We start from the raw sequence: 24495 nt of genomic DNA, 5'->3' as shown, positions 1-24495 counted from the left end.
GAGTTAACATGTCCTCTGCTTAGTATTTTTCAGTTTTGGCACAATGACTGACCACAGAGTGCATTCTTTCCCTTGATGATGATCTCATATAAACAACAGGGCACAGCACAGCAAAACATGTATTCAAAAGGAGACTGTGATAGGTTGAACAGTCTGTTGTGTTTTGCACGTGTGTTGCCTTTTAATGTGGTAGGATGGATATACACTTTGCTGCTGATTGGGTAACACCTCTGACACGCCCACCAAACGAGAGATTGATCAAAGCCTTCTGTGAGGAAACATGTCCTCTTCTTCATGGTTCTTAGAAACCACAGCAAAATGGTGCGCTCTGATTGAATGGGTCCCAGGACTGTGGCTTCTTGTTGACGCTCCCCCACAGACACACACACACACACACACACACACACACACACACACCAGAGAGCCTCTCTGAGCACCTAGCTTTGAATTTAATATTCTCAAAATAGGGGCCTTAAAAGCACTGAATTTTGTTTACAAAAGCGTTAAATCTTTTCTTTTGTTGGATTAAATTAAAACCATGACTTCATAAATAATTGTCAAATGTGTAGATGGACACTACACGTACAGTTTACATAAGTGCATTTTACGCTGTTGACTCGAGTGTGTGTGAGCTCTGGCACAAATCAGTCAATCTTAAGGGGAAAAAAAACCTGCATCTTTCTACAAACATGGTAACGTTGGCTCCTCGCTTCAGAAACAGTCTCGTTTTGACTCTGAGTGGCATCCTTGAGCGCAGACGATGACTGCGAGGCCCAGTGCTCTCTGTGCTGAAAATCTTTTCAAGCTGGGGACGCTGGGACTTAATGGCTTTGGACTCACATTTGAAGAGTGTAAAACACGTTGTGTGTGCAGCAGCCTGCCAGCAGCAGGCAGCTGATGCACAGTTCTGTGCACAGCAAAGCTCTTCACACAGCAGCAGCAGGTAAAACTGGCGCAGCAGAAACCGCTAATAAACGTAGAGAAATGGCTTCACCTGTAGGGCAGCCTGTGAATCAGCCAGCAAGCTGTGGCTCTACACCAACTCTTCAGGCAGAGATGCTTTGGATCTGGAAGTCACTCACACACTTCAAATGACAAAATTAGTGCAATATTTAAAATACATTTTCAAGATTGAGACCACGGCTACTTTCACTTGTGACAGCGTGTATCAGCAGATCTGGCCCCATTCATCCTTAACTGACTGACCGAGTCAGTGAGGTTTGATGAAAGCCTCAACAAGACAACAAAGACCAAACAGCCAGACCGTCAGCTGCGCGACTGGGCTGATGACCGCGTCCAGTCGAGATGCGTTCGGTCGCAGTGGTCACACAGCAGGTGAACTGGCTCAAACTTTCAAAGTGTCATTCAGAAGAACTTCGATCTGCTAAATTGCAGTCTGTCATCGCAGTGTGGGCTGAAACGAGAAAGAAGTATACTTCAATTTCATTTTATTAAGTATACTTAAGTAAAGCTTAAGTATATTTTTTACAAGTATATTTTATGCAGCAAGTATACTAATATCAATGTACTAGTAGTATACTTCTAAGTGTACTTTTTCAATACTTCTTGGGACTAAATTGGAACAAGTTTAGTTTATTAAAAGTATACTTTAAGTTTAAGAGAAGTAAACCTTGAGTACACAATTAGTTTACATTTAAGTTTTATTTGGTACTGCAAGTATACTACAAGTAAACTTACAGGTATATTCTTAGTTTACTAGTTATATACTTCTAGCACACCTTTTTAGTTTATAAAAGTATGCTATAGGTATACTGCTAGATTATTACTTATCTACTTCCAGCCCACTTTTTTTCTTTTTTTTTGGGGGGGGGGGGGGGTTTGCCTTTATTGTGACAGTGACGGCTGAAGACATGACAGGAAAGAGGGCAGTGAGAGGGGACGACACGCAGCAAATGAGCTGCAGGTGGGAGTCGAACCTGCATCCACCACAAAAATATTTTAATAGGCTACTATCAAAAGAATAGGCACAACTGCAGTCCAAATATACTTGAACATTATTATACTTTTCCTAAGTATATCTGGATCAACTACAAGTAGAAACCACTTAGACTTTTCTGTATACTTTTTAGTATAAGCCAAGTATGCAGTATACTCTCTTATTTTTAGTTTAAAAGAAGTATACTAATAGTATACTTAAATAAACTTCTTTTTTGTAAGGGCAGGGATGTGGTTTGAACTGTTGTCAGAGCTTCGTGCAGCCTTGTTAGCTATTAACAAACACGAAAAGTTGGCTGAGCTCAAGAACCTGGATGAGCAGTTTGCGGCCAGGGGAGCAGAGCAATGAGGACTGTCGGCTCATGTGTCTAATGACACTTCCTGACACGCTGCACTTCCTGACCCTGCCTGCTATGCCTGTTTTTGTTTTTAACCAATAAGTAAGTTGTGAGTCCATGGAGAGGGATGGGGACTAATAAATAAGCATCTTTTTGATTTTATGTTAACAGAGCACATGCACACACCTCACAAAGCTAGTCAGTATTAAATATGAATTATTTAAGTATTCTAAAATGTTTAATTAAATTTTAATCTATACTGATTTTCTTACATCCCCTTCGTACTTTGGCCAGTGTGGTGTCGGAGTTGACATGAAATCTTATTCCAAGTGGTAAAAAGGTCTTTAAAAAAGTCTTAAATATAACTTGGGGATCCCTGAGTAATGCTGTGTTTTCCCCTAAAGTGCAGATCTCTTTATACTATAATACATCTTGCTATGCTTGCTCATTGAAGACCACACAGACACCAGTTTCATGCACATTTCTGCAGACCTTTTATCACAGATGACAGTTTGATACAGTGGGGAAACAGGTGGAAATATTACTGTTAAAATTGCTGCCTCAGTTTCAGGGTGCTGGTATGGTGCACGCTGGCTGACCGTCATGCCTTACTGGAACACTGAAATAGAACAGAGCCATCGTTAATATCATTAGTAACACCTGTGGTTTTCCTACCATGACAAGTCCAATCTGTCTGCAGCAAATGATGGCATTAACTCTGTTCACTCATCTAATGGACTGGCTTCTAGCTATATTAAATGCCTATTTGTGTGTGTCGTTTAGAGACGGTACACTCATGGTACTCCCCCGCATGTGATTTTAATTATTTTGGCTGCTCTTCTCTGGATTGCGTGGGCACGTACAGTCTGTGCCTGTTTGACATCGCACTCGCTCTCCTATGGAGTCCGGTGAGATGATGTCATTTCCAGCACAGCTCTGCTCACCTTCAACCGAAACAGAGGTCTAATCAGCCAGATTGAGGATACCTGTGTGGGCGTGCAGGGCCGTGTTATTTATGCTTTGCTGTGATATCAACACTCATCAGTCTCTGCTGGCCAGTAACATGATGATGCACAGCTCCATTCAAAGCCACAGAGTGTTTCTGTCTTCATAGAGTTTATATTTATAAAACAGTGCAGAAGGCTTTTTGTGTACTGCATCATGTGTTTGTGTGACGCTTTTAGCAGGAAAAACTTAGACCCTGTGTACACCTGGCATTAATGTGTGGTGTGAACAAATGTAAGACACACTGAGAACGCATACTCCCACATCCTTTCAGCAGTGTGTATGTCCACATCGAATGACTGCCTGCTTCACTGACGTCTTGAATGTGAGGGTTAAGTACGGAGGTTACGCACTCATTCACATGCCAACGGCATCACATTAAAGAGAGAAACGGCAGGAAGAAGCCACCTAACACACTGTCTGATTTCCATTTGGGCTGAAGAGTCAGTGCAGTGTCTTTGCAAACAGAAGTGATGAATGTTTATTTGCACACAGAGCGGGAAGGTGTGATCCAATCACAAGTGGTCACTTGATTACGCTGAAACTTTGAATTCATGCATGCTTCATTGCTTAACATCTTTTTAAGGTACTGACGCTGTCTCATACATTTAAAATATTGTGCTTTGTACTGCCATTTTAAAATATCTTCCTAAAATAATGGCAATGATGATGATGATGATTATGATGATGATGATGATGATAATTCTATGACAGCACAAACAAAGTGCTTTGACTGTGTCTCATTAAAAATAACAGAATGGGCAAAGTGAGTCCTCTGTCTTGCTGAACACAGTCAGTGTTTGACCTCCGTTCAGGCAACAGTTGGTCAGCCTTCAGTGGGGGAGGCGCAGGGCAGACAGAGGTGAGGGACCAGAGGCATTGTGCCTGGTGTCACGTCTGCACGCGTGCACTGACACACTCACATCCAAACACTATTAATAGTTCATCATGGCAATTAGCCATCATACGAGTTAACCAAACACAGTTATGGCATCAAGTCAAGAAACTGGAAGGACAACAGGGGGTCAGTGGGACTGTGGAATGTCAGAGATAACACTGATAGCTTGTCCTCTCTTTGCTCCTTTAGTCATCATAAACAGACACACTTGAGCGGTCAACCAGCAGAAATGATTGCTTCTTTCCACTTACTGAGACAAATCCTGTGGTCATGGGAAACCTGACCAAGAGGTTTGACTTTGAGTGACCTCTGGACACATTTTGTGTTTTACTCCACCACCTTTACAATCTCTTAAGGTCCGTGGCGATCTGCAGAGAAGGTCAGAGCTCAGTGATATCTGCAACATCATCGTCAACCCTAGTCTGCCAAATCAGAAGAACTAGTATCACAACTGTGGGGCTCACTTCGAGTAGTGAGACTATTAATTAACTGATCAGTTGGTTGCTTTGCTATTTAGCACTAAATACAACAGAATTGAATTAGTTCTGCAGGTATTTGTTCATAAATTAAAGTAAAGGTCTAAAGGAGAGTCTTGTGGAAAGTGCAGCGATGGTGCTTTACAGGAAGTTGAAAGACTGATGAAGTCCCTGAAATGGCTCCTGCAAAAGACCGTGCACTTGTCCACACTGGATCAGGTGACTGGGAACTAAAAGAGAGGCTGAAAGATAATACGCACAACGTGACGGTCTTTGGTGACATTCTGCTGTGGGTGAAGTGTTCAAGTGGGGGTTTTTTGATATGCGTCTGTATCTGTGTGCTTTTGTCTCTGGGAGAGTGTGCGTGCATGCGTGTGTCCATGCACTTGATGTGAAGAGGTCTACCCTTGACCTGATTCCTATCTGACTTTAATAATGTGCTAGACTAGATTTTATATGACATGTCTTACCGAAGGCTTACGTTCTCTCATACTTTCTTATTAATTATGAGCATTTAGTTCTGCAGAACTGATTCTAACTCTATTTCCATTAGCATAGAGGACACAGGATGTGACTTTTTTTAATATTCAGAAGAGGAATTTTATTGGTAATATGTGACAGCGGTCTACAGTATGTTGTTAGACAAGAATCATGAACACGATGAATCTCATTTAACCGAAATAAAGAACGTATTTATTAGTGAGCAGTTACAGGAGGGGACACGATCACAGAATAAAACTACACCATCTAACACAATCTAGTACATTAATGCTACAATAATAGATTACATTTTTATTTCATTATGCATCTGTTTATCTGTTATGGTGATGCTGCAAAGGATTTCCTCTAATGGTAAATTAGTTATTATTCGTATACTGAGAATTAAACTGTTTAATTTTCAAAAAAGGACATGCATGTGGGACATTTTCTCGTCTGACCCCAGCATGACTCATGCGACTTTGTTCTTCAGCCAGTGAAGCCCAGCTCTTTGTAGTTGGCATCCATGTCGGCGATGACAGTGGCCATCACGTTCCTCAGGGCTTGCTGCCCGGCGGCATCGAGTCCTGCCTTCTCCTCCATGACTTTAACAATGACCTCACTAATCAGCTGAAGGGAAAATACAGAGAAAATCTGCTTTAAAATCAGGTTGGAGGATGGAAAACGTGGGATGCGATAGATGCAATATTCCCTCATGTGCACTGGACATCAGCCTCACCTTAAAGTTATTGATAGGGATCTTGTGCTTGGTGGCGTGGCTGTTGGCCATAGGCTTGAGGATGGCAGCGTGGTCGCCTTTGGCCCTCAGCAGCTCACCCAGTTTCTTCAGCACAGTGGCACCGTGGGCAGAAACAGCTGCGTTACCAGCCAGCTCACCCTTGGCGATGCCGGTAAACTTGGGGAACAGCTTCTGGGTGTCTGGGTGCTCTGTGAATAAACTGAGAAGAAAAGGAAATGTGAGAATTCACCAGAGATAACAGGGTCAGAGCTATTATTGAGGAAACTGAGATCATGTCCTGCGTATTTTTTTTTTTTTTTTTTTTTTTTTTACATTTCCCTGCTGTCACGTTGAGAAATAAAACTTAAAGACAATATAATTAAACAGTTAAGTAAATAAACAGAAACATTCTAAATTGTGACTTATAGCCCTGCAAACCACATGACATACAGGTAGGACTTGTAAGAGCCACTGACCGGGTCAGAACCAGGCCCCCATTGGCAGTGTAGTCTGCCTCCATCGGACCCCAGAACTTCAGAACAGTGTCAAAGTCGGCCATGATCTGGGAAGAAGAGACAGATCACAAAAACACTGATCTAACGAATAAAAAGCTTCTTTCGTAGAAAATCAAAGGCAGAATCTGAGAACAGCGAAGTTCCCTGATCACATCACGTTGCACAGTTTTATCTTATTGTTCTTATTCTATAGCCTTTACCAGAGAGACGCAGATTACCTCAGCCGCCCTGAGTCTGAGTCTGTAATGTAACCTCACTGTAGTTCTACATAATTTATGTGAAAGTGAAATGACAAGCACCTTTGGTTTTGATGCTTTGAGAGCTGTCACATGCTCTTGAAGAGCATATAAACAAACAATATTTTTCCCTTCAATAACATATTTTTTTTCTCTCAAGGTCAGTTATCTTTAATCCAATTTCAAGTATTTATCTTTCGGCAGCTTTAATTCGATGACCTTGGACCTTGAAAACTGTTTTATTTCTTCTAATTTCATGAGTAAAAACCTTCTCGGTCAGGACATTTGTCTGCATCCTGAATACGAAGTAGAGTCAAGTTTGTTTTACCTGAATTCTGAATTCCTGAGTAGCAGTTTATTACTAAATTTTACTGTAATCAAACCATTATTATGTGCTTTTAAGTTGTATTCAGTTTTTTGTCACGTTCATTCTTAACACACTTCAACAATAAATGGAATTATTCTAAGATTTGAGTATGAAACAGGTAAAAAATGACTGTACCTACCTGCAAAGCAATCAAATATCCTGTGTGACTATACCAAATTCTTCTTGACCTGACCCCCCTCCACCACCAAAACTGACCTTTTATACTCCCTCCCTCTGTCCCGTCACTGAATTATTCCAGCCCGCCCATTTGTCTACCTCTCTCCCTGCACGTCTCTTCAAATCTCTTCACAACACCTCCGAACTTAGTCTGGAAGCTTTTGGATTGTCTCCAATATGATTGTGACTCAGGGAGGCTCCTCGTTTTCCATATCATCTCACTGAGCCTTTGTATGTCCTTCCTCATCTCATTTGAGTAAAAGACATCAAATTGACCCAAAAAGATATTCAAATATTTTGTGTGTGTGTGTGTGTGTGTGTGTGTGTGTGTGTTTAGGTTCCCACAGTCAGTGTTTGGGTTTGTGTTTAGGAAAAGCAACATTTAAGGGAAACTGAAAACTTTTAAAAATATCCAGATTTCTGGAGAAGATGTTGAGTGCAGCAGTGAGTCTTCACTCAGGGCTCCACGGTGATTTCAGAGCAGCTGCTGTGTGACTCAGCTTTGACTGTACTGGCTGTTGTTGAATCTATTTGAATTTGCCAGGTGTCAACTTTCTGGTCAGTTTGGAGGCTGTTGAATTGTATTGTGTTAAAGACATTCAGTCACAATGTCTGCCTTATTCTTGCCCATTCTGCCCCTCTGTCCCTCCTTTCAGCCACAGTGAATAGAGGGAAAGGGGTTACTGCAGGGCAGGAGAGGGCGGCTGGATGAGGCAGTCAGGTGACTGGGACAGGTGGAACAGTCTGAGGGCATCTGGTGGACAGGTAGAGAACTGGCAGTGAGGGGGTCTGAGGACGTGGGACTGTGGCTGAAAGGAGGGGCAGAGAGGCAGAATAAGGACAGCTGAAGACAATGTAACGCATTCAAAGGGGTGTTACTCCTCATGGAGAAACCTATTTTCTTTAGGTTATGGTGTTTTTTAAGATGAGATAAGGTGAAACTTTATTGATCCCGCGCTGGGGAAGTTGTTACAGACAGCAAGAATAAACAGGGAGAGGTAGAAAACGAGCAAATGGACAACAAAAAGGATACAAAATAAAATGTAGTTGATTTTTTGTATATAAAAAAAGTGCGTACTGGGCTGTACATTAGCACTATGATAATTCATTAGATGTATGTTTGACAGATTGTTTTCTCATGTGACAGCAAAGGTTTCAAGATGGTACTTCATGATAAGAATGGGAACGATCTTATTAACTTTCATACAGCCATTGTTTCATGTTTTTATAATAGAACAAGAAGGTGGTTTTGTGCATTTATCGTATTTAGACCAAGTACAGGATAGAAGATACTGTAGATTATGGCTCTCAAATGTATCCTTAACTAAGCAGGCAACATTTCAGTTGAGTACGATTCAGTTTACTTTATTTCACCAGGTTAATCCACTCAGATTCAACACTGCTTTCCAAGGAAGCCACTAAAAAAAGTAAAAGATGTAAAAATAATAATAACAATCTGCACAATTTGCCTGATTAAGAAATGGTTAACGTGGCAACAATCTCAGAAACTATCGGCTATCATCTGACAACAGCTTAGCCTGAGATGGCAATGGCCGATGTTTTAGGGCTTCCGGTGTAGCCAGTGGATATTTGGATGCCAAATCACAGATCCTACCCTCTCTGGAAGGCTCTGAGAAATGTGGCGGCAATGTTTATGTGGACGCAACGATGAACTGATTCGATTTTGGTGGTCAAAGGTCACTGTGACCACACAAAACACATTTTTGACTAAGTCATTAGTTCATATGCTAATTCTGACAAAATTCACTCAAATATCAGGATAAAATGATGAAGTGATGACATATGAAATCAATAAGGTCAAAAGTCAACTCCACTGTGGCATCATAATGTTCTGCAGAAACTCTTCTCTGTCCATTATTCAACACATTAGCTCAGGACAGAAGGGCAGATTGTGACCATACTTCACATTTGGTCAGACACTGAACTGATGACTCTGATCTTTGGTGTCCACCTTCAAACTGTGCTGATTGTTTAGATCTTCTGTGCTGTCGGGTCGAAGGTGTGTGTGAAGCCTCCACCTTTTACAGCAGCACCATCCATATTTGAAGCACTGCAGTCACCACCAGCTCATTGGCTCTGCTGATATTGATCTTCAGGTGATTGTTGTTGCTCCATGTGATGAAGCTCTCTATCAGTCCTCTGTGCTGCTCTGGTAAAGGAAGACAAAGTGAAGACAGCATGTTTCTCACTGGACATTATTCACTGGAATCACACGTGTCAATATAATGAGAACTTACGTTTCAAAGACACATAATATCTTTTATGAAATTCCTTCAAAGCTACCAGCTGCTAATTCTTGTTTTAAATCACTTTTATTCATTACTCACTAAAAGTGTGTTGCCTTTGATAACTTTGAATTCTCCTCAGCCTCTTTAAGGTCAGCCTCAGTAGCCATTCATCCTGTTGCTATTCTCTGGATATATATTCCCTCTTTAAACTGCTGTAACCTGTGAGGCCCTGCACAGACACACAGGTGGATTCATTTGTTGTGGTTCATCAGACCTCTGCTTGCATTGAAGTTGAACAGAGCTGCGCTGGTTTACACCAGACTGCCACCAGACTTCATGTATTAATAATAATGATAAAGGTGTAATTAGTCCTGCCCAAACAGCAGCAACGAAGCAAACAGGAGGAAGGTATTAATCAAGCGCAGTCAGCAGCTGCTCCCCCACCGAAATCAAACATAATGATACAATAGATAGGACTGATATCTGACAATAAGACTGAAATGACTTCGATGCATATTGATTTTAAGAATATCACTGTAGGTTTATTAAGCTCTGAATGCTTTATTAATATCCCCAGAGTCAAAACTAAACAAGAAAAAGCAGCCATCAGTTTTTATGTCCCACATATCTGGATTAATCGCCATATCCAGAGACATTACTATCAAGTTAATGATAAACTTGATATCTGCTTCACCCCTCCCTTCTGTTAAATCAAGACTTCAGACTTTTGTGGCTGCCACTGACTTTTTAATAAATTAAATGTATATATATGAATGTAAAGTTTGCTGCTCTCTCTGTTTACTGTGTGTGTGTGTGTGTGTGTGTGTGTGTGTGTATACATGCACACATAACGTTATAATTTCATGCCATGACACTGTGCTTCCTTCTTGTTTTTATGAATTGGAAGTTACGGTTTTCCGGCGCTTGTGTGTCAAAGTTCGTTGTCCATTCGGCCCTCTGGCGGTGGTTAAAGGTCATCGTCACAGTCGGTTAAAGGGAAGCCCCTCCTCTCCTTCGCAGTAATTGGTTCAGACTGTAGAACCACATGTCCGTTTATCCAATAGCAGCTTCAGCTCGTATCACGTGGTTTTTCAGCACCCGGAAGGTGACAGTGACACAAACAGCAGCTTGTATGAATTGGACGACCAGTTTCGTTTCTGCTGTTAAACTTTTTTCTTACTTTCTATCGGATTTAATTGCGGCGGTTGTTCAGCAGAGGCGTTCTCAAAGATGATACACGCTTTGAAAGGCGTCAGATATCTTCACTCCAGTACAGTGAGACGAGCAGGTAACAGAGAAGACGAAGTGAAATGAGTCGTGGTTTGGGGATGTTTGCGGTGTTATGAGTGCTTGTGTCTGGACAACAATAACAAATAACAATACATATAGAGAGAGAAATCATCATTTTTTTCTCAAAATGATTTCCACTTAATGTGACAGTGTGATTCAAAATCGATACTAAACATTAGTATTGGTATTAAATGCTTTTTGTAAAAAACATGGAGTTATTTACATGGCAGCTATTGAAAAACAGTCATCATTATCTATAAAAAAAAAAAATTATATCGCTATAAAATAGAGCAATCAGTTTTGCCAGTGTAGTAATAATTTTACATGGAAGAAATTGACAAACTGCCATTATTTTCTAATAAAATATTTCTGTAGAATAAATTATTTGCACCCCAACTATCAAAATGTGCTCCGTGAAACCAGTTTTGTATCATTTGTTAATGTTAGTTCAGGTTAATGTGGGCAAATCAGCATGACGGTGTTTAAATAGCCGTAAGTGTTGAAAGGAGTGAATGCCAAATTATTGATGCTCTTTAGTAAACACTTCAATAAAACAAGCACAGACGGACACTTTGTTTACAGAGCAGCATATGTTACAGCCTTTCGTGAGTAATGTGTCCAGTTTCAGAGCTCTCTGTGCCGGTCCCATGGGGAGAGATCAGGGCTCAAGTCTGGGGTCCCGATCACGGCCGTCCTGTGCTGTGCCTGCACGGCTGGTCTGACAACTCCGGTACATTCAACACCCTCATTCCCTTCCTACCAAAAGGTAATTGTGTCCGTTACTTCATGTGTACGTACAGTATGTAGCGTGTATCGCTCGGCCTGACTCAGTCCTGCTCTCCGTCCCTCCTCTCAGAGTGCAGATACGTGGCGGTGGACCTGGCAGGTCACGGTCAGTCATCACATCGCGCTCCTGGAGTTTTCTACTCTTTTCCTACATATGTGATGGACATCCACAGAGTCGTTGACGGTGTGTGAGCCACTCATTCAACAGCAGCAGCTTTTGCTGAGATCTCTGCAGGGATGTCGTGTGTTCAGGGGGTGATAAACTCGCCTGTATATTGGCTGATCTGTTGTCCAAATTTAGGATTCTGAGTACATTTTAATTATGAATGACAAGTTATTTAGTTATTGAAGGTTTTTCTTTTACACTTTGAGGAGTTTTGCCCTCGCAGGGCTCTTCACTCTCAGCTCTTGCTGGAGCTGTCAACAACACGTTACTGTTTTCTCGAACATGATGATGGCAGCCGAGTTGTCTCCATGACAACCAATATATTTCCACCCTCTGAAGAAGGCTGCAGTTGAAAGCTCCTGTTCAGATTTTACATCATAGATCTTATGCGATGTTGCACATATTTTCCGTTATTCTATAGTGTTAAAATAAGCAGGAGTAATGTTGTGATATATTTTAGCTTTATCGTCGAGCTCTGGTGCCTCTGTGCTGCAGTTAAACCACAGCAGTGATGTTGTCTTTCAACTAAAAACAGTCTCCATATGTGTGATGAGATACTGAACCTGGTTGATGAGCTGTGAAATTAACTCCCACAGCTCTGCAGTGGAAAAAATTCTCCATCATAGGCCACAGCATGGGTGAGTACAGCTTTACAGCAGAATTAAAGCAGTTTTAAACGCTTGTGATATTTTATATTTATGTGTACACCTCTTATATTTCACATCAGGTGGCAACATCGCCGGGATGGTGAGTGACAGTGTCAGGACAGGCTGTTTCATCCTGTTACTGTTTGAACACAATCCATGCTCTGTGCAGACTCTTGCCGTACTGTGTGGTGTTAAGTTCATATTGTGTTTCCCACAGTACAGCGCACTGTATCCTGAGATGGTGGATGCTGTCGTACTGCTGGACTCTTATGGATTCTTACCTACAGAGCTGGTACTTCAATAGTTTTTACATCCCAGACCACAGTTATCACAGCTATCTGCACAACAACCACTCACAAAAACATCTCTTGGCTAACCTAAATAAAGGTTGAACTAGATGACAGACTGTTTTGCGAGAAGCAGACAGTGTGTTATTTTTATGTGGCTTGCTGCCTCATCTGCAAGAAGAGCACTGCTGCTCTCCAGGAATATCATCTCAAGGTATCTGCAGGCTTTGAAAAGTCTTAAAAATCATTGAATTTAGAGTCATGAAAAATGAAAACGTCTTCACTGTGATTTGCAAAAGTCTATTTTCTCATAATGGGCAAATGTTGACTTCATCCCGAGGCATTCCCAAACTTTAAAAGCTCTTAAAAAGACGCAGAAACCCTGACTTTACTGAACAATGCAGAGCAAGAGGTACAAAGGCCAAGGAAAGGTGAATTTACAGAGTTCAAATTTATTGTTGGTGAACAAAACACTCGAGTGTTTTCGGAGCTCCTTGAAGAGAGAACAAGTCCCCCAGACTTGGCCCCCAGAGTTTGAGAGTTTGAGACCTCCGTTTTGCTCTAACACACTATATGACTTCATTATGATGCCTGAGTTGTTTGACGTTTTGAAAGGCATCACATTTAAGAAATGCCTTTAGTCACAAATGTAATTAAGTGTGACACATCTTCGTGCTTTGGGTCAGGGCTCAGCATTCACGTCATATTACTGCATCACTCCATAATACCTCACAAAGAGCCGCGCTGTACAATCCACTCTTTTGTCGGTGGTTTCAAATTGCTTAGCTCATCATTTCTGTCATCGTCTCTGTGTGTTTTCTTGCAGAAAGAAGTGCCTAAAGTGATGAGGCAGGGCTTTGATGAGCTGCTTCAGTTTGAAAAAAAGACAGCAGAGAAGAAGACAAGAGTTTACACTTTACAAAATGCAGTAGAGAGGTGTTACATGTTCCAATTTACAGTGTTTTATAGAAATGACCGAACATCCACTCACCCAATAATGTTTCTCCAACTGTTGTCTAAAGAAGCCTTTTATGTTCTTTCAGGCTCATGGCCGCAAACCCGACTCTGTCTGAAAAGTCTGTGCACATCCTTTTAGAGCGAGGTGCAGTTCAAGTGGAAGGAGGTATGGCTTTCTTTCCCTCCTCTCTGTTTGTTTTGGGTGCTCCTCTTAGAAAAAAAACACGAGTTCACTCAGTGAATAATCTCACTTTGCTTTTACTCCTCTGCTGAAAATGTGATGTGTGTGACTCTCAGGCGTGGTGTTCTCTCGAGACTTTCGCATTAATCTGGTATGTTACAGCCGAACCAACTCATCACTTTGCCTTTTTATTTCTCCCACATGTGTCATACGCAGCCCATGAAATATATGTACAGCATGTTTTGTTTTTCATTGCAGAAAAACGTCGTGCGCATCAGTTTTGAGGAGAGTCTGGAGATGCAGTCGAGGATTCGAGCCTCTGTTCTAGTTGTTCTGTAAGATATTCCTCCAGCTCACCTTTCATTATTACATTTACTGAAATCAGTACCATACCAGGTGCACCTTACTAAATATACCTGCCATCTTTTTCTTTGTCTTTCCAGAGCAGAAGACGGCTTTGAGAAACTATTTCTTGATTCAGAGCAAAAGAAATTTGTCTCCGTACTTCTCCAGGCCTATAGGGACAGAAATGTGAGTGTATTTTTACAGTCTGCTTGTGTAAAGTAGCTACACTTGCATCTTTGTGTTTATTTTTAGCTGGTAAGTGTGTGTAATTGTGCATAGTAGACAGACAGACAGATGCACAGATGCTAAAGCAGCAACAGTGCAGTACGAGCTCAGTGTCTTAGAGGCAGCAGAATTTTTCTGTGAACCTCAACACTGACCTACATGCACAAACTTGGTCAAGTGCTGCAGAGGAAACAAAGGATGTGAATCAGCTCAACATCTCCAGTGATCACTTTCTCTTTCCAAGTCAGCTGGTGATAGAAAGATTCAGTAGATGTCAGACTTTCCACCGTGCAACAGATGTCACAAAACGAGTAAACGGCCATCAGATTCCAAATGATTTTTAAAGCAGCTACAATCAATATTTCTATAATGATGATGCATGAAATGACAGTGTGAAAGCTGTCTCTAGTAGTGATGAACCTACAGAGAATCATCACCTGAATCTGCTGTTCCCCTTGGCTAAAGCTTTATAGAGAGTTTGAGCTTGTTTTTTTAATCTACGGCAGCTTTACTTACTTTACTTACTCGTGTTTTGTACTGTTTTTTGTTTGCTTGACTAGCGCTCTTTGTTTTTTAAAATCCAGTTAAAATTTGCAATATATTTGGATGGAAATCCAACCACAGTGGACTATTTAGCAGCTGATGAGACACACCGTTCACTCAGGAGTTGGTGGACACCAAAAACAGAGCTAACAGAGAGTGAATCTTGGACTTGGAGACTGGATAATGTTGCTCCGTAACTGCTGGATGTATAAATAAGCAGCTGTTTTCGAACACGTTTGCCTTATGAAGAGGAGATTATATGTCAGTGTTGTGCTCACAGTTCGTTTCTGTCACCTCCATGTGGCCCGAAACAATCAATGATTGCAGGACAAAATGTTCCACTTTGATTTCGTCTCTCACACCTATTGTCTCTGCCTCCTCCTCTCAGCACTCGGTGGTGACGGTGCCAGGTGATCATCACATCCATCTGAATAATCCTGAAGTCGTTGCTCCACTTGTGTCTGACTTCCTGCGGACCAAAGTGCTCTCACAGTCAGCCGCCAAAACAAATGAAGACACTGCCAAGTTATAGCAAACACAATTAAGCATCAGTTTTGCCTCAACTCACATAACACTTCTACACGTTCTTGTGTTTATTCTGTTCAGTCGACACTCGGTGTTTTAACCCGAGTCAACCAGCTGCATCAACCGGTTGCTTCGTACTACTTTTGATTAAATGATTAAATATATTTTGATAGATATTAATGTGTATTGTTGTTAATACGAGTGATGGTGGCATTGTGAGCAATATAAGCCAGGTTTCACACCAAGCTGCTTTCTTGAACTCCAGATGGTGTGTGAAGTAGTGAAGGAGGAGTGTTGACTGAGATGAAGAGACAGATCAGCAAAAGACAGCTAAACTGTGCTTTTAACGCCGTTTGTTTTGTTTGCTTTTTGATCCAGCGAATAGGTGTCATTCACAACCAGGTGCACTCATTTCAGTCTGTATTGGTCAGTCTTTAAACAGAAATGACACTCCTGTAACACATCACTGATTATCAGAGACTAATTAAGCAGTAAAGTGTAACATTTGAAAACATGTTTGGCTGGTGATGGGATGGTGCAGTACGATACAGTAGTACTACAGTGATCCAGTATTTCTTTCCTTGGCAAAACCTGACTCCTACATTACTCACAATGTAACTCCACAACCAACAGTCCAGTCAGAGTGGGTTTGGGTGCTAGTATTTATGCTAGTAGCAGCGAATGCATGTAGCTTTGAGCAGCTCGCCTCAAGCAGAGAGGAGAGTGGGCGACAGAGGTCTGATGAACTCACATCATTTTTTTCATTTTCAGACTTGTAGTCTTCAGCCCCAACTGATGCCGACTCAAGTGACATCACTGGAGGACATTTATCAGACTCGACACTCTGACACTCTGAAGCTGCAGTGTTCATTACACACCAGAAAACAAACTTTTTTAAAGGATGAAAACTTTTCTATTTTCACATCTTTACCTCAAGGGGGAAAAAGTGCCATGTTACCCACATTACAAACGTCTGTCCTCTGTGTACTGTATACTTCATTTTAACACTTGATAGTCAGATCAGTTTATATCAAGCTTGAGCTGTTTACTCTCAACTGTGCTTTTGTTGAATGCTAATATTAGTGTTCTAACCTTTTTGCATTTACTGTCAGTTTGTATTGTCATCAAGGTGCCACTTCAGTTGTAATGTGTATTTTATTTTCCTGTCTAATTGAGTATTTTAACTGTATATTTTTAGTATATTTTAGCACTGAGAATAGTGGTGGAGCGGTATTGGACTGCGTTACATTGAGAGGTGGTCCCAATATTTCCTAATATTTCCCTTCCCAGCACTAGATTATGCAGGTTTACCCAATAAAGTGACCATAGATTGTACAGTATATGTATGTTTTATTCTGTATGTGTGCATATATTGTAAAATCCTGATTCCAAAAAAGTTGGGACATAAGTAAAAACAGAATGCAATCATCTGCAAAGAAACTGTGTTTACCAACAGCAGTTTTCCAAAGTGTTCCTGAGCCCATAAAGTAACATCCTTTATCCAATCGTGTTCACAAAGTGGTGAACCTCGCTTTTATAAAGTTTCACTCTATCATCCCAACTTTTTTGGAATTGGGGTTGTATAAAAGTACCAAATTACATGCTATTAAGCTCTTGGCTAAAAGTTCAGGTTAATGTTTTATTTGGAATCAGGCGACAAACACACGTAGGTTCTTCAAGTGATGGTGAATATCTGGCAAACAAAACCTTTGTGAATCGCTGCTCCGCTTAAGTCTTATCTACATCATGACAACGTTCTCCTTTATGACTCTTCTCAGTTGTCTGATGTCCTTCAGGCTGTCGAGCCAGCCCAGTCTCATTCCCAGGTCGTCAGATACTGAAGTTTTATTTGTCGACCTGGGATGAGGATGCGCTGGCTGAACTCTTCTTGGCTTGGTGCCTTCCTGCTGCCCTACACGTTTGCAGGCAGTGGTTATATCACCTTGTACCTGCTGTCTTTGAGGAATGTTTGAAATGCACTGTGGCACATCAGACGTCTCAGATCTCTGCTGCCTGGTGTTAATATTTTAGCAGTTGCACACTTTCTCTGAAGTGTACGTCCTCATGTTTAATCTCAAAAGTTAGTGAGCTGTGGGAGGAAGGAGTACGGCAGTGACAGCAGAGGATGAATCTGGACTCAAGTACTGTAACAATATTTTGTTGATGGCATATTTTTAGTAATACAGCACTGAAACTCAACATGTTAAGAAAGGCTTTTACTTTGGAGGATTATCAGTTCAGAAAAAATATGACACTATGATTTCTCAAGTCTTTCAAAATGATTTAATCTTGCATCATTTTACTGTTGACCCTCATCAGTAAAAAGCTCCTATAATAGATATAATGCACACATGTAAAAACGAGCTTTAGCTCATCAGCAGCGCTACCTTTGTATTTTTAGTGAGGGGATCACTTACTCAGCTGACTGAAAGACAGATGCGCACGGCTTTCCTCCGTCTGTTACGGCCACCTACACCTAACTAAAGAATTAAAAAATAAAAAGACACGATCGTGCAACAGAAAGAGTAAAATAAACAATCTTTGAATTAGTGTAAGATTATGAGGTAAGCATTAATTTACCTTTGTCTGGTAGTGGTTGCTGTGAGCGTGTGACTGGATGAAAGCGACACATTAGAAAGTGCTTTGGATTAAAGCAGTGCATAAATGCAATTAAGAGTCCTTTAGTACTTTACTGATAAAAGGAACTATTCAAAAAGGAAAATCAATAGAAGACAGATGCAGCAAGATGCTGCCTGAGTTATCACCAACCCCACAGATGGCTGGAAGGTTATCTGCACTGCCAAACACAAAGGGTTTCCAATCCTGCAGCAAACAGGCCTGTCGGTCCTCATCAGAGTCACTGTCATCAGCCCGCCTTCAGCACTCATAAGGACAGGAGCTGAGCTGAAGTGGAGGGAGCTGCTCACAGTTCCACCTCTGCCTCTTAGTTCTCTCTCAGTGACAAGCAGCTGCTGAGGCACAGCATCAGGATTATGACTGGGAACAGCAACAGGGCCGGGGATGGGAGCATCAGCAGGAGCAGGAGGATACACTCCTCGCCATCCCTGTCAAACATGTTCCGGTGGAACTAGCTGGATGACCCCTCCACCCCTCCTCATTGTCAGTGGTGGGTTAAGGTGGATACCCTCACCTTCATCCACAATACTAATCTCACCCTCCCCTTCGTCTTCTTCATCAGAAGTGATGCAGATTGGGGGAAAGCAGATTGGCAGAAGGATGACTGCACATATATCACTAAGCCTTCAACACACAGGAGGCCCTTGAAACAGTAATGCCCAATATTGTGCAGTTCTGCATTCATGGGACACTTTTGACTACATAAATTAGAAGTATGTTCTATCTAAACTTCTATATATGTTTATGTATATCCTGACTAAACATGGCTGGAGATATCAGCCTGTTTTACTGTGTTGTATTTACGAACATAACTGATGGACACAAACTCCTTACAGTGTTGAGAACCTTCATAACTCATGACCTTAATGTTTGATTAATTCATGACTGATAAATATGAAATATGTTGACATGCTTTGGAGGTGCATGAGCGTTTATTCCTCTTCTGAAGAGGAGCATGACTGAGAAGCATTGATGCCATAATGCAGGTTTTTAAAGGTTTCAGAGGAAGGATTTTCAGTCAGTTGAATCTTTGAAGGGCGTACTGCAGAAGAACAAGTCTTGACCTACTTCTGAGCTAACCTGTGTCTCACAAGCCTCTTCTCCTCTGAGACTTTCTTTGATCGGTCTTTATAAGAAGCTGAAACATGATCCTGGGGAATTCTGACCTTCCTCTAAAAACAGGTAACTTCAACTGTACCTGAAGAGAAAGTCAGAGTACACACATCATCCTCTTACCAGAGAGCAAGAGCCACAGCTCCTAAGAGTCCTAACAAACAGGCATGACATCGAATCCTCCCGTGAGTAGAGTTATCAAACACACTGATTGGTTTTTTTTTCAGCATCCTCTCCATCGGACTCACATCGTGCATCTCTGTCACTGTAAGATCAACCTGTGGAAAGTCAATTTTTCATGAGCTCGGAAAAACAGCCTGTTTTCAGCTTTATGAAGATGCACTTTCCAGATAATCCAAGTGGGTTTTTAAATGGTTTAGTTTAAGAAATAGGAAAATTTTCTCAACCCGTAAAGGACCAAAAAAAATGAAAACAACCAAACCTGTAAACAGTTTTCATTGGACTGGATTGGTATGAAAAATGGTAATCTGAAAAGTAAGTAGTAACCGAGGCTGTCAGACAAATGCAGTGGAGTAAGAAGCTCAATGTTTGCTGTCATCAATGTTCGTAGTGGAGTAGAAGTATGAAGTTGCATCAAAGATGTGGAGACTCAAGCTAAGTACCTTGACTTTGCACAGTAGAGCACAGCAGACTACTTGAGCTCATGCCCTCAGTTACATTACAGTTGCTCTCGTACGCTGGATCACGGCTCCACAGTCAAAGCGGTGCGTAAATACAACGACAGAGATTCTACTTCCTGTTGCGCCGCCGCCTGAAAGACCGTACTGAGGGAACACGGGCGACGGGAAAAGTCCAGGCTGCCACCGGAAACGTTTTCTGAAGTCCGGGCACGAGTCTACGCTGTTCTTATGTTTGTTCAGAGATGCGAGCAAACTTCACGGAGCGTTTGACACCCGTCAGCAGCTACAATGGCTAAACAAGGTGGTAAAGTCACAGTCTGAGGATGGTTAAACAGCTGTCTGCCGTCACAGGTGTTTGTTTACAAAGTAAATGTGGCGTCTTCCGGCGTCCGAGCAGCGCTTTCTAGCGCGTTTGAAAGTGTCAGCCAGGCCCGTAAAGGTCTGCAGCGGTCAGTCAGAGTCTTTGCTGTTGCTCGTTTCTGTTGAAATCTTTGTGTGTGCGAGCTGCAGACTCCAGTTTCAGAGCTCTGTGCACCTGAATCAAGTCCACTGTAGTCTGCATCGAGCCTGAGTCACCAGGCTCTGACCTGTCAATCAAACAGGCAGACAGTGCCATGAGGGAGGACAAACGCTGATTTTCTTGTGTTTGTGCTGTTCAATGTGTCCAGTTTCAGAGCTCTCTGTGCCGGTCCCATGGGGAGAGATCAGGGGTCAAGTCTGGGGTCCTGATGGTGGTCATCCTGTGCTGTGCCTGCACGGCTGGGCTGACAACTGTGGTTCATTCAGCACCCTCATTCCCCTTCTGCCAAAAGGTAATCTATTACTGATAGCTTTGCAATGATTGTAGGGATATGGTCACAAAGTTCAGCTGATATACGTTAACAATAACAATAATAAAACTAAGTAGTTTGTGTGAATGGTACGGCTGCAGCACCTTTATCCACAGCGCTCTGCAGTTACTCATGATAACAGCAATATTATTTGTAATTACAGAGTGCAGATACGTGGCGGTGGACCTTGCAGGTCACGGTCTGTCGTCACATCGTCCTCCTGGAGTCTTCTACTCTAATCCCGAGTACGCGGCGGACGTATACAGAGTTGTTGACGGTGTGTGAGTTCAAGAAGCTGCAGAATCTGTTTCAACCAAACTGTGCAGCTCATGTTCCCCTTTATACGAGTGTTTTTATACCCAATGCTAAACCACAGTCCGACTTGGCAACAAAAAACCCTTCTCAGTGTTCTGTGATGAGATACTGAACGTGCCTGTTTGATGATCTGTGAAATGAACTCTCACAGCTCTGCAGCTGAAGAAATTCTCCATAATAGGCCACAGTATGGGTGAGTGCAGCTCTACACCAGCAATGTTCTGAGGCCGTGTTGTACATTTTCCTGCGTTACAAAGTCATTTAAAGAGCAAATCACATTTTATTTACAGGAGGGGATATTGCTGGACTGGTAAGCGGCTCTTATGTGTCTTATCTGTCTCTTCTCTTTCACACAATCTTCAGAGACTGTTTTGCTGTGTTTTTGTATCATCATGCGGTCCAACTTGTGTTTCCCACAGTTCACTGCTCTGTATCCTGAGATGGTCGATGCTCTTGTACTTCTGGACGCTTTCGGGTTCCTACCTACAGATCCAGTACGAACTCTGACACCCCAAAGTCTGCACTCATCATAATGTATCTATAGATATTCAGCTTCAAATTCTGTTCATTATGAGCATCGTTCAGGTGGTGCCAATGATTCCTGCAGTGTTATTGCACTGCTCTTCTTTTTCAGCCTTTCTTTTCACTGATCTCGTGTATCTCATATCACAAAGCAGAGCTCTGCTGTGCTTTCCGCTCCCGTCAGTCGTTTTTGACTTTCTTGCCTCGTCCTCTCTGTGTCTCTTCCTGCAGACAGAAGTACCCAAAGTGATGAGGCAGGGGTTTGATAAGATGCTTCAGTTTGAGAATAAGACAGAAGAGAAGAAAAGAGTTTACACTTACGAGAGGGCAGTTGGGAGGTATTGTACCGCTGCAGTTGTCGGTAACACATACAGGAAATCAGCTTTACAGTCACGCCGTTTGCTAAAAGTCTCTTATTTCTTTCAGGCTGTCGGCTGCAAACCCTTCTCTGTCTGAACAGTCTCTGCACATCCTTTTGGAACGAGGTTTAGTTCAAGTGGAAGGAGGTGCGTCTTTATCTCTCCTCCTCTCAGAGAGGAATAATCTCACTTTGCTTTCTCTCGTTTGCTGTCAGCTCAATGTGTTTCTCTTCTGCAGGATTTGTGTTCTCCAGAGACCTGCGAGTTAATTTTGTAAGTCTCTTTTAACCTCCCAAACCCTCCCTGCTTTCTGCTCTCTGTTAACTTTCCACCAGAAGTTAAGCATTCAGCTTGAACAGCAGAACATTTGTGTGTTATTCTGTGTTTTCAGAAAAACATGGCGCGCATCACTTTGGAGCAGAGTCTGGAGATGCAGTCGAGGATTCAGGCCCCTGTTCTAGCTGTCCTGTAAGATATTAATCACTGCACTGAAATTGATGTTTGACATTTGTAACAGCTGACGCACAGTAGCCAATGTCCTCAGCAGAACTACAGCTAACGATGTGCACAGATGTGTCAAAAAAAATCTCTGTCTATATCGTTCACCTCTTTTACAGCTTGCATTAAAATGCACTTTGGGTGATTGGATTGGGTGTAAAATTTACAGTCGGATAGTGATTGACCACATGAAAGTACATGTGCATGCAAGACTCACTGAGGACGGGTTGTAAGTTGGTTGGCCAAACCATTCCTGGAGGTGGTCAGGGAAGCACTGAGACAGCATTAAACACAAGTGTCAAGTGCCTAAAGGTCTTGACCTTCTGCTCCAACTGTCTGGCCAAGTACAAGCACATATCTCCTCTGAATACACAGTCTTCTGCAAACGAATCAAAGTTAGATGGTGCATACGTCAGTCTGACACCGGTCTCGACTGCGTTCCCGGTGGTGACCACAGCTGAAATAATAGCAGCTACAGAAAACGACATTCTTCGCTGCTTCGGCATTCTAGCTGTGAAAGACGGCTTCTTCCCCCACTTCAAAAAGCAATCAAAGTCCATAAATAGCACAGCTTCATGGCTGGCTGCTTGTTTGTTTGTTTGTTTTTTTGGACCCACACAACCGAGAGGAGGGTGTAAGAAGGAAGAGGAAGAAGAACAAGAAGGACAAGACACTGGAGATGAAGTCATATCTAGATACAATCTGGATCGACGTCACATTTTAATGCAAGATGTAAAGGGGGAGGTAGCTCTGTCAATAACATGCTTATCTCTTCATCCTACAGGACACGATCTTTCCTCAGATTGAACTAAATATGTGCAAAACATGTTTTTCAGATCAGATGGAGGCTCCGATCGGGTACTTTCTGAACCAGCTCAGAGTAAATTTGCCTCCACGCTTCTCCAGTCTTTGCGGGACAGAAACGTGAGTTTCCAGCTGCACAGAATGAAAACGCTCAGTGTGTGAAGTGGTTTGTTGGGATTGTTCAGCAGACTTAGTGGTTATTGATTCTGCGTGAATCTGCGGTTAATATCCCTCTGTGTGTGTGTTTCCCTCAGCACAGGGTGGTGACAGTACCAGGGGATCATCACGTTCACCTCAATAAGCCTGAAGTCGTCGCTCCGTTTGTGTCTGACTTCCTGCGGACCAAAGCACTCTCACGCTCAACCAGCCACAAGTTGTAATCTACAGACACACACGAGCACGTGCGCTGTCACACTGAAGTCACGTGCTATTGTTTACAAGAGAAAAATGTGTGTGTGTGCATTCACAAAAGCATTAAAGGAACCATTAAGTGCCATCACTGCTTCCTTAAAGCGACGTCATTCTTGTTGATACGAGTCGGTGGGATGGAACATAAGGTGGTTACACCTACAAAGTACAGTGTGAGGTCACCACTGCAGAATCACTATTTCCCAAGAATTAATCATTTTCAAGGAAGTTTAAGAGCCCATTTCAAGGTAGAAGCAGAATCCAATACAAGTTTGGAGGAGCCCAATTTCAAGGTGTCCTCCAGGAAATGGCTGAGCAGCACAGGTATACCACCCAGATCCTGATGCAGAGCATCCCGTCTCATGATCAGCTTAGTTTGTAGATGACGGTCTACAGAACAAGGAGAGAGGAAATCCTTGCATGTTCTTATCATCATTTACTTCACTGCTCAGCACACATGCTAAAAGAAAGTAAGATGCAGAGATTATGTGAAGCCTGTGGTTCATTTATGAAATCTCCCAGGAAGAGAGTCAACATGCAACTCTGCCTCCACCTTCTTCAATCCAGACCAGGACACCAAAGGATCCAAAGGAGGTTTGCACAACATTTAAATTCAAAGGGTTTGAAAAACTGTGCTGTCACACAAAAGGGGAGCGAGTGGACGCAAAGAAATACTTTCTTAAGCCTTAGAAACACGCTGGAGCCACCAGTTAATGTTCAGCTCATTGAATCTATTCCAGGTTCCTTGAGAGAGACTTGTTTCAGTCTGACTTCAGGTCTCATCACATACTGCTTAATACACCACATCCCATTATGGTGATTTGTTATCAATCTCAATGACATTAGCCTTTAATCCCTCCTTCTTGTCCATATTCTCCCATATTAGATCAGATTCTGCTGTTTGTTGTTGGTGTCATGGTGCATCTGATTGGGGGAGCGCGTATCTTGAAGTAGAGTTGGGCAGCACAGTGTATTCAAGAGAT

General features: G+C 42.1%; 3 protein-coding genes across 7 annotated transcripts; 2 read left to right on the top strand and 1 right to left on the bottom strand.

Moving 5' to 3' along the window:
* Nucleotides 1-5295: 5295 nt before the first annotated feature.
* On the bottom strand, nucleotides 5296-7189 carry mb (myoglobin). Its single transcript, XM_076728495.1, has 4 exons — nucleotides 7147-7189; nucleotides 6366-6451; nucleotides 5890-6109; nucleotides 5296-5780 (listed from the first exon to the last, which is right to left on the bottom strand). The coding sequence occupies exons 2-4, from the start codon at nucleotides 6446-6448 to the stop codon at nucleotides 5640-5642; spliced, it is 444 nt and encodes a 147-aa protein (XP_076584610.1). The 5' UTR covers nucleotides 6449-6451; nucleotides 7147-7189; the 3' UTR covers nucleotides 5296-5639.
* Nucleotides 7190-10530: 3341 nt separating this feature from the next.
* On the top strand, nucleotides 10531-16724 carry LOC143319195 (serine hydrolase-like protein). Of its 4 annotated transcripts, XM_076727914.1 has the most exons (12): nucleotides 10531-10721; nucleotides 11346-11489; nucleotides 11580-11693; nucleotides 12272-12313; nucleotides 12403-12422; nucleotides 12540-12614; nucleotides 13436-13545; nucleotides 13653-13732; nucleotides 13864-13898; nucleotides 14006-14082; nucleotides 14191-14278; nucleotides 15249-16724. In XM_076727914.1, exons 1-12 carry the CDS (start codon nucleotides 10664-10666, stop codon nucleotides 15390-15392), a joined length of 987 nt encoding a protein of 328 aa, XP_076584029.1. In that variant the 5' UTR covers nucleotides 10531-10663; the 3' UTR covers nucleotides 15393-16724. The 4 variants fall into 4 exon arrangements, 3 of the variants coding, with proteins under 3 accessions (XP_076584029.1, XP_076584027.1, XP_076584028.1); XM_076727912.1 differs by having other exon boundaries at nucleotides 10544-10721; nucleotides 12403-12614; XR_013077063.1 differs by having other exon boundaries at nucleotides 10551-10721; nucleotides 12403-12614; nucleotides 14196-14278.
* Nucleotides 16725-19950: 3226 nt separating this feature from the next.
* LOC143319197 (serine hydrolase-like protein) lies at nucleotides 19951-23602 on the top strand. 2 transcript variants are annotated; one of them, XM_076727917.1, is made up of 12 exons: nucleotides 19951-20077; nucleotides 20445-20588; nucleotides 20770-20883; nucleotides 21073-21114; nucleotides 21212-21231; nucleotides 21341-21415; nucleotides 21675-21781; nucleotides 21870-21949; nucleotides 22041-22075; nucleotides 22194-22270; nucleotides 23137-23224; nucleotides 23359-23602. In XM_076727917.1, the coding sequence occupies exons 1-12, from the start codon at nucleotides 20065-20067 to the stop codon at nucleotides 23482-23484; spliced, it is 921 nt and encodes a 306-aa protein (XP_076584032.1). In that variant the 5' UTR covers nucleotides 19951-20064; the 3' UTR covers nucleotides 23485-23602. The 2 variants fall into 2 exon arrangements, with proteins under 2 accessions (XP_076584032.1, XP_076584031.1); XM_076727916.1 differs by having other exon boundaries at nucleotides 19992-20080.
* Nucleotides 23603-24495: the final 893 nt, after the last annotated feature.

Source organism: Chaetodon auriga, chromosome 4, assembly GCF_051107435.1.
Source record: "Chaetodon auriga isolate fChaAug3 chromosome 4, fChaAug3.hap1, whole genome shotgun sequence".
NCBI lineage: Eukaryota > Metazoa > Chordata > Actinopteri > Chaetodontiformes > Chaetodontidae > Chaetodon > Chaetodon auriga.
This window is presented reverse-complemented; position numbering and strand designations above follow the sequence as displayed.

Excerpts from the sequence above, each read along its gene's own strand:
- LOC143319197 (XM_076727916.1), top strand. Across the intron at positions 21,232-21,340 it reads GAGGGGATATTGCTGGACTG|TTCACTGCTCTGTATCCTGA; the intron begins GTAAGCGGCTCT and ends TGTTTCCCACAG. Across the intron at positions 21,416-21,674 it reads GGTTCCTACCTACAGATCCA|ACAGAAGTACCCAAAGTGAT; the intron begins GTACGAACTCTG and ends CTCTTCCTGCAG.
- mb (XM_076728495.1), bottom strand. The coding sequence starts at position 6,448 with ATGGCCGACTTTGACACTGTTCTGAAGTTCTGGGGTCCGATGGAGGCA. Across the intron at positions 6,110-6,365 it reads GGGGGCCTGGTTCTGACCCG|TTTATTCACAGAGCACCCAG; the intron begins GTCAGTGGCTCT and ends TTTTCTTCTCAG. Across the intron at positions 5,781-5,889 it reads TCCCTATCAATAACTTTAAG|CTGATTAGTGAGGTCATTGT; the intron begins GTGAGGCTGATG and ends TTTTCCCTTCAG.
- LOC143319195 (XM_076727912.1), top strand. The coding sequence starts at position 10,664 with ATGATACACGCTTTGAAAGGCGTCAGATATCTTCACTCCAGTACAGTG. Across the intron at positions 10,722-11,345 it reads CAGTACAGTGAGACGAGCAG|TTTCAGAGCTCTCTGTGCCG; the intron begins GTAACAGAGAAG and ends TAATGTGTCCAG. Across the intron at positions 11,490-11,579 it reads CATTCCCTTCCTACCAAAAG|AGTGCAGATACGTGGCGGTG; the intron begins GTAATTGTGTCC and ends CCCTCCTCTCAG.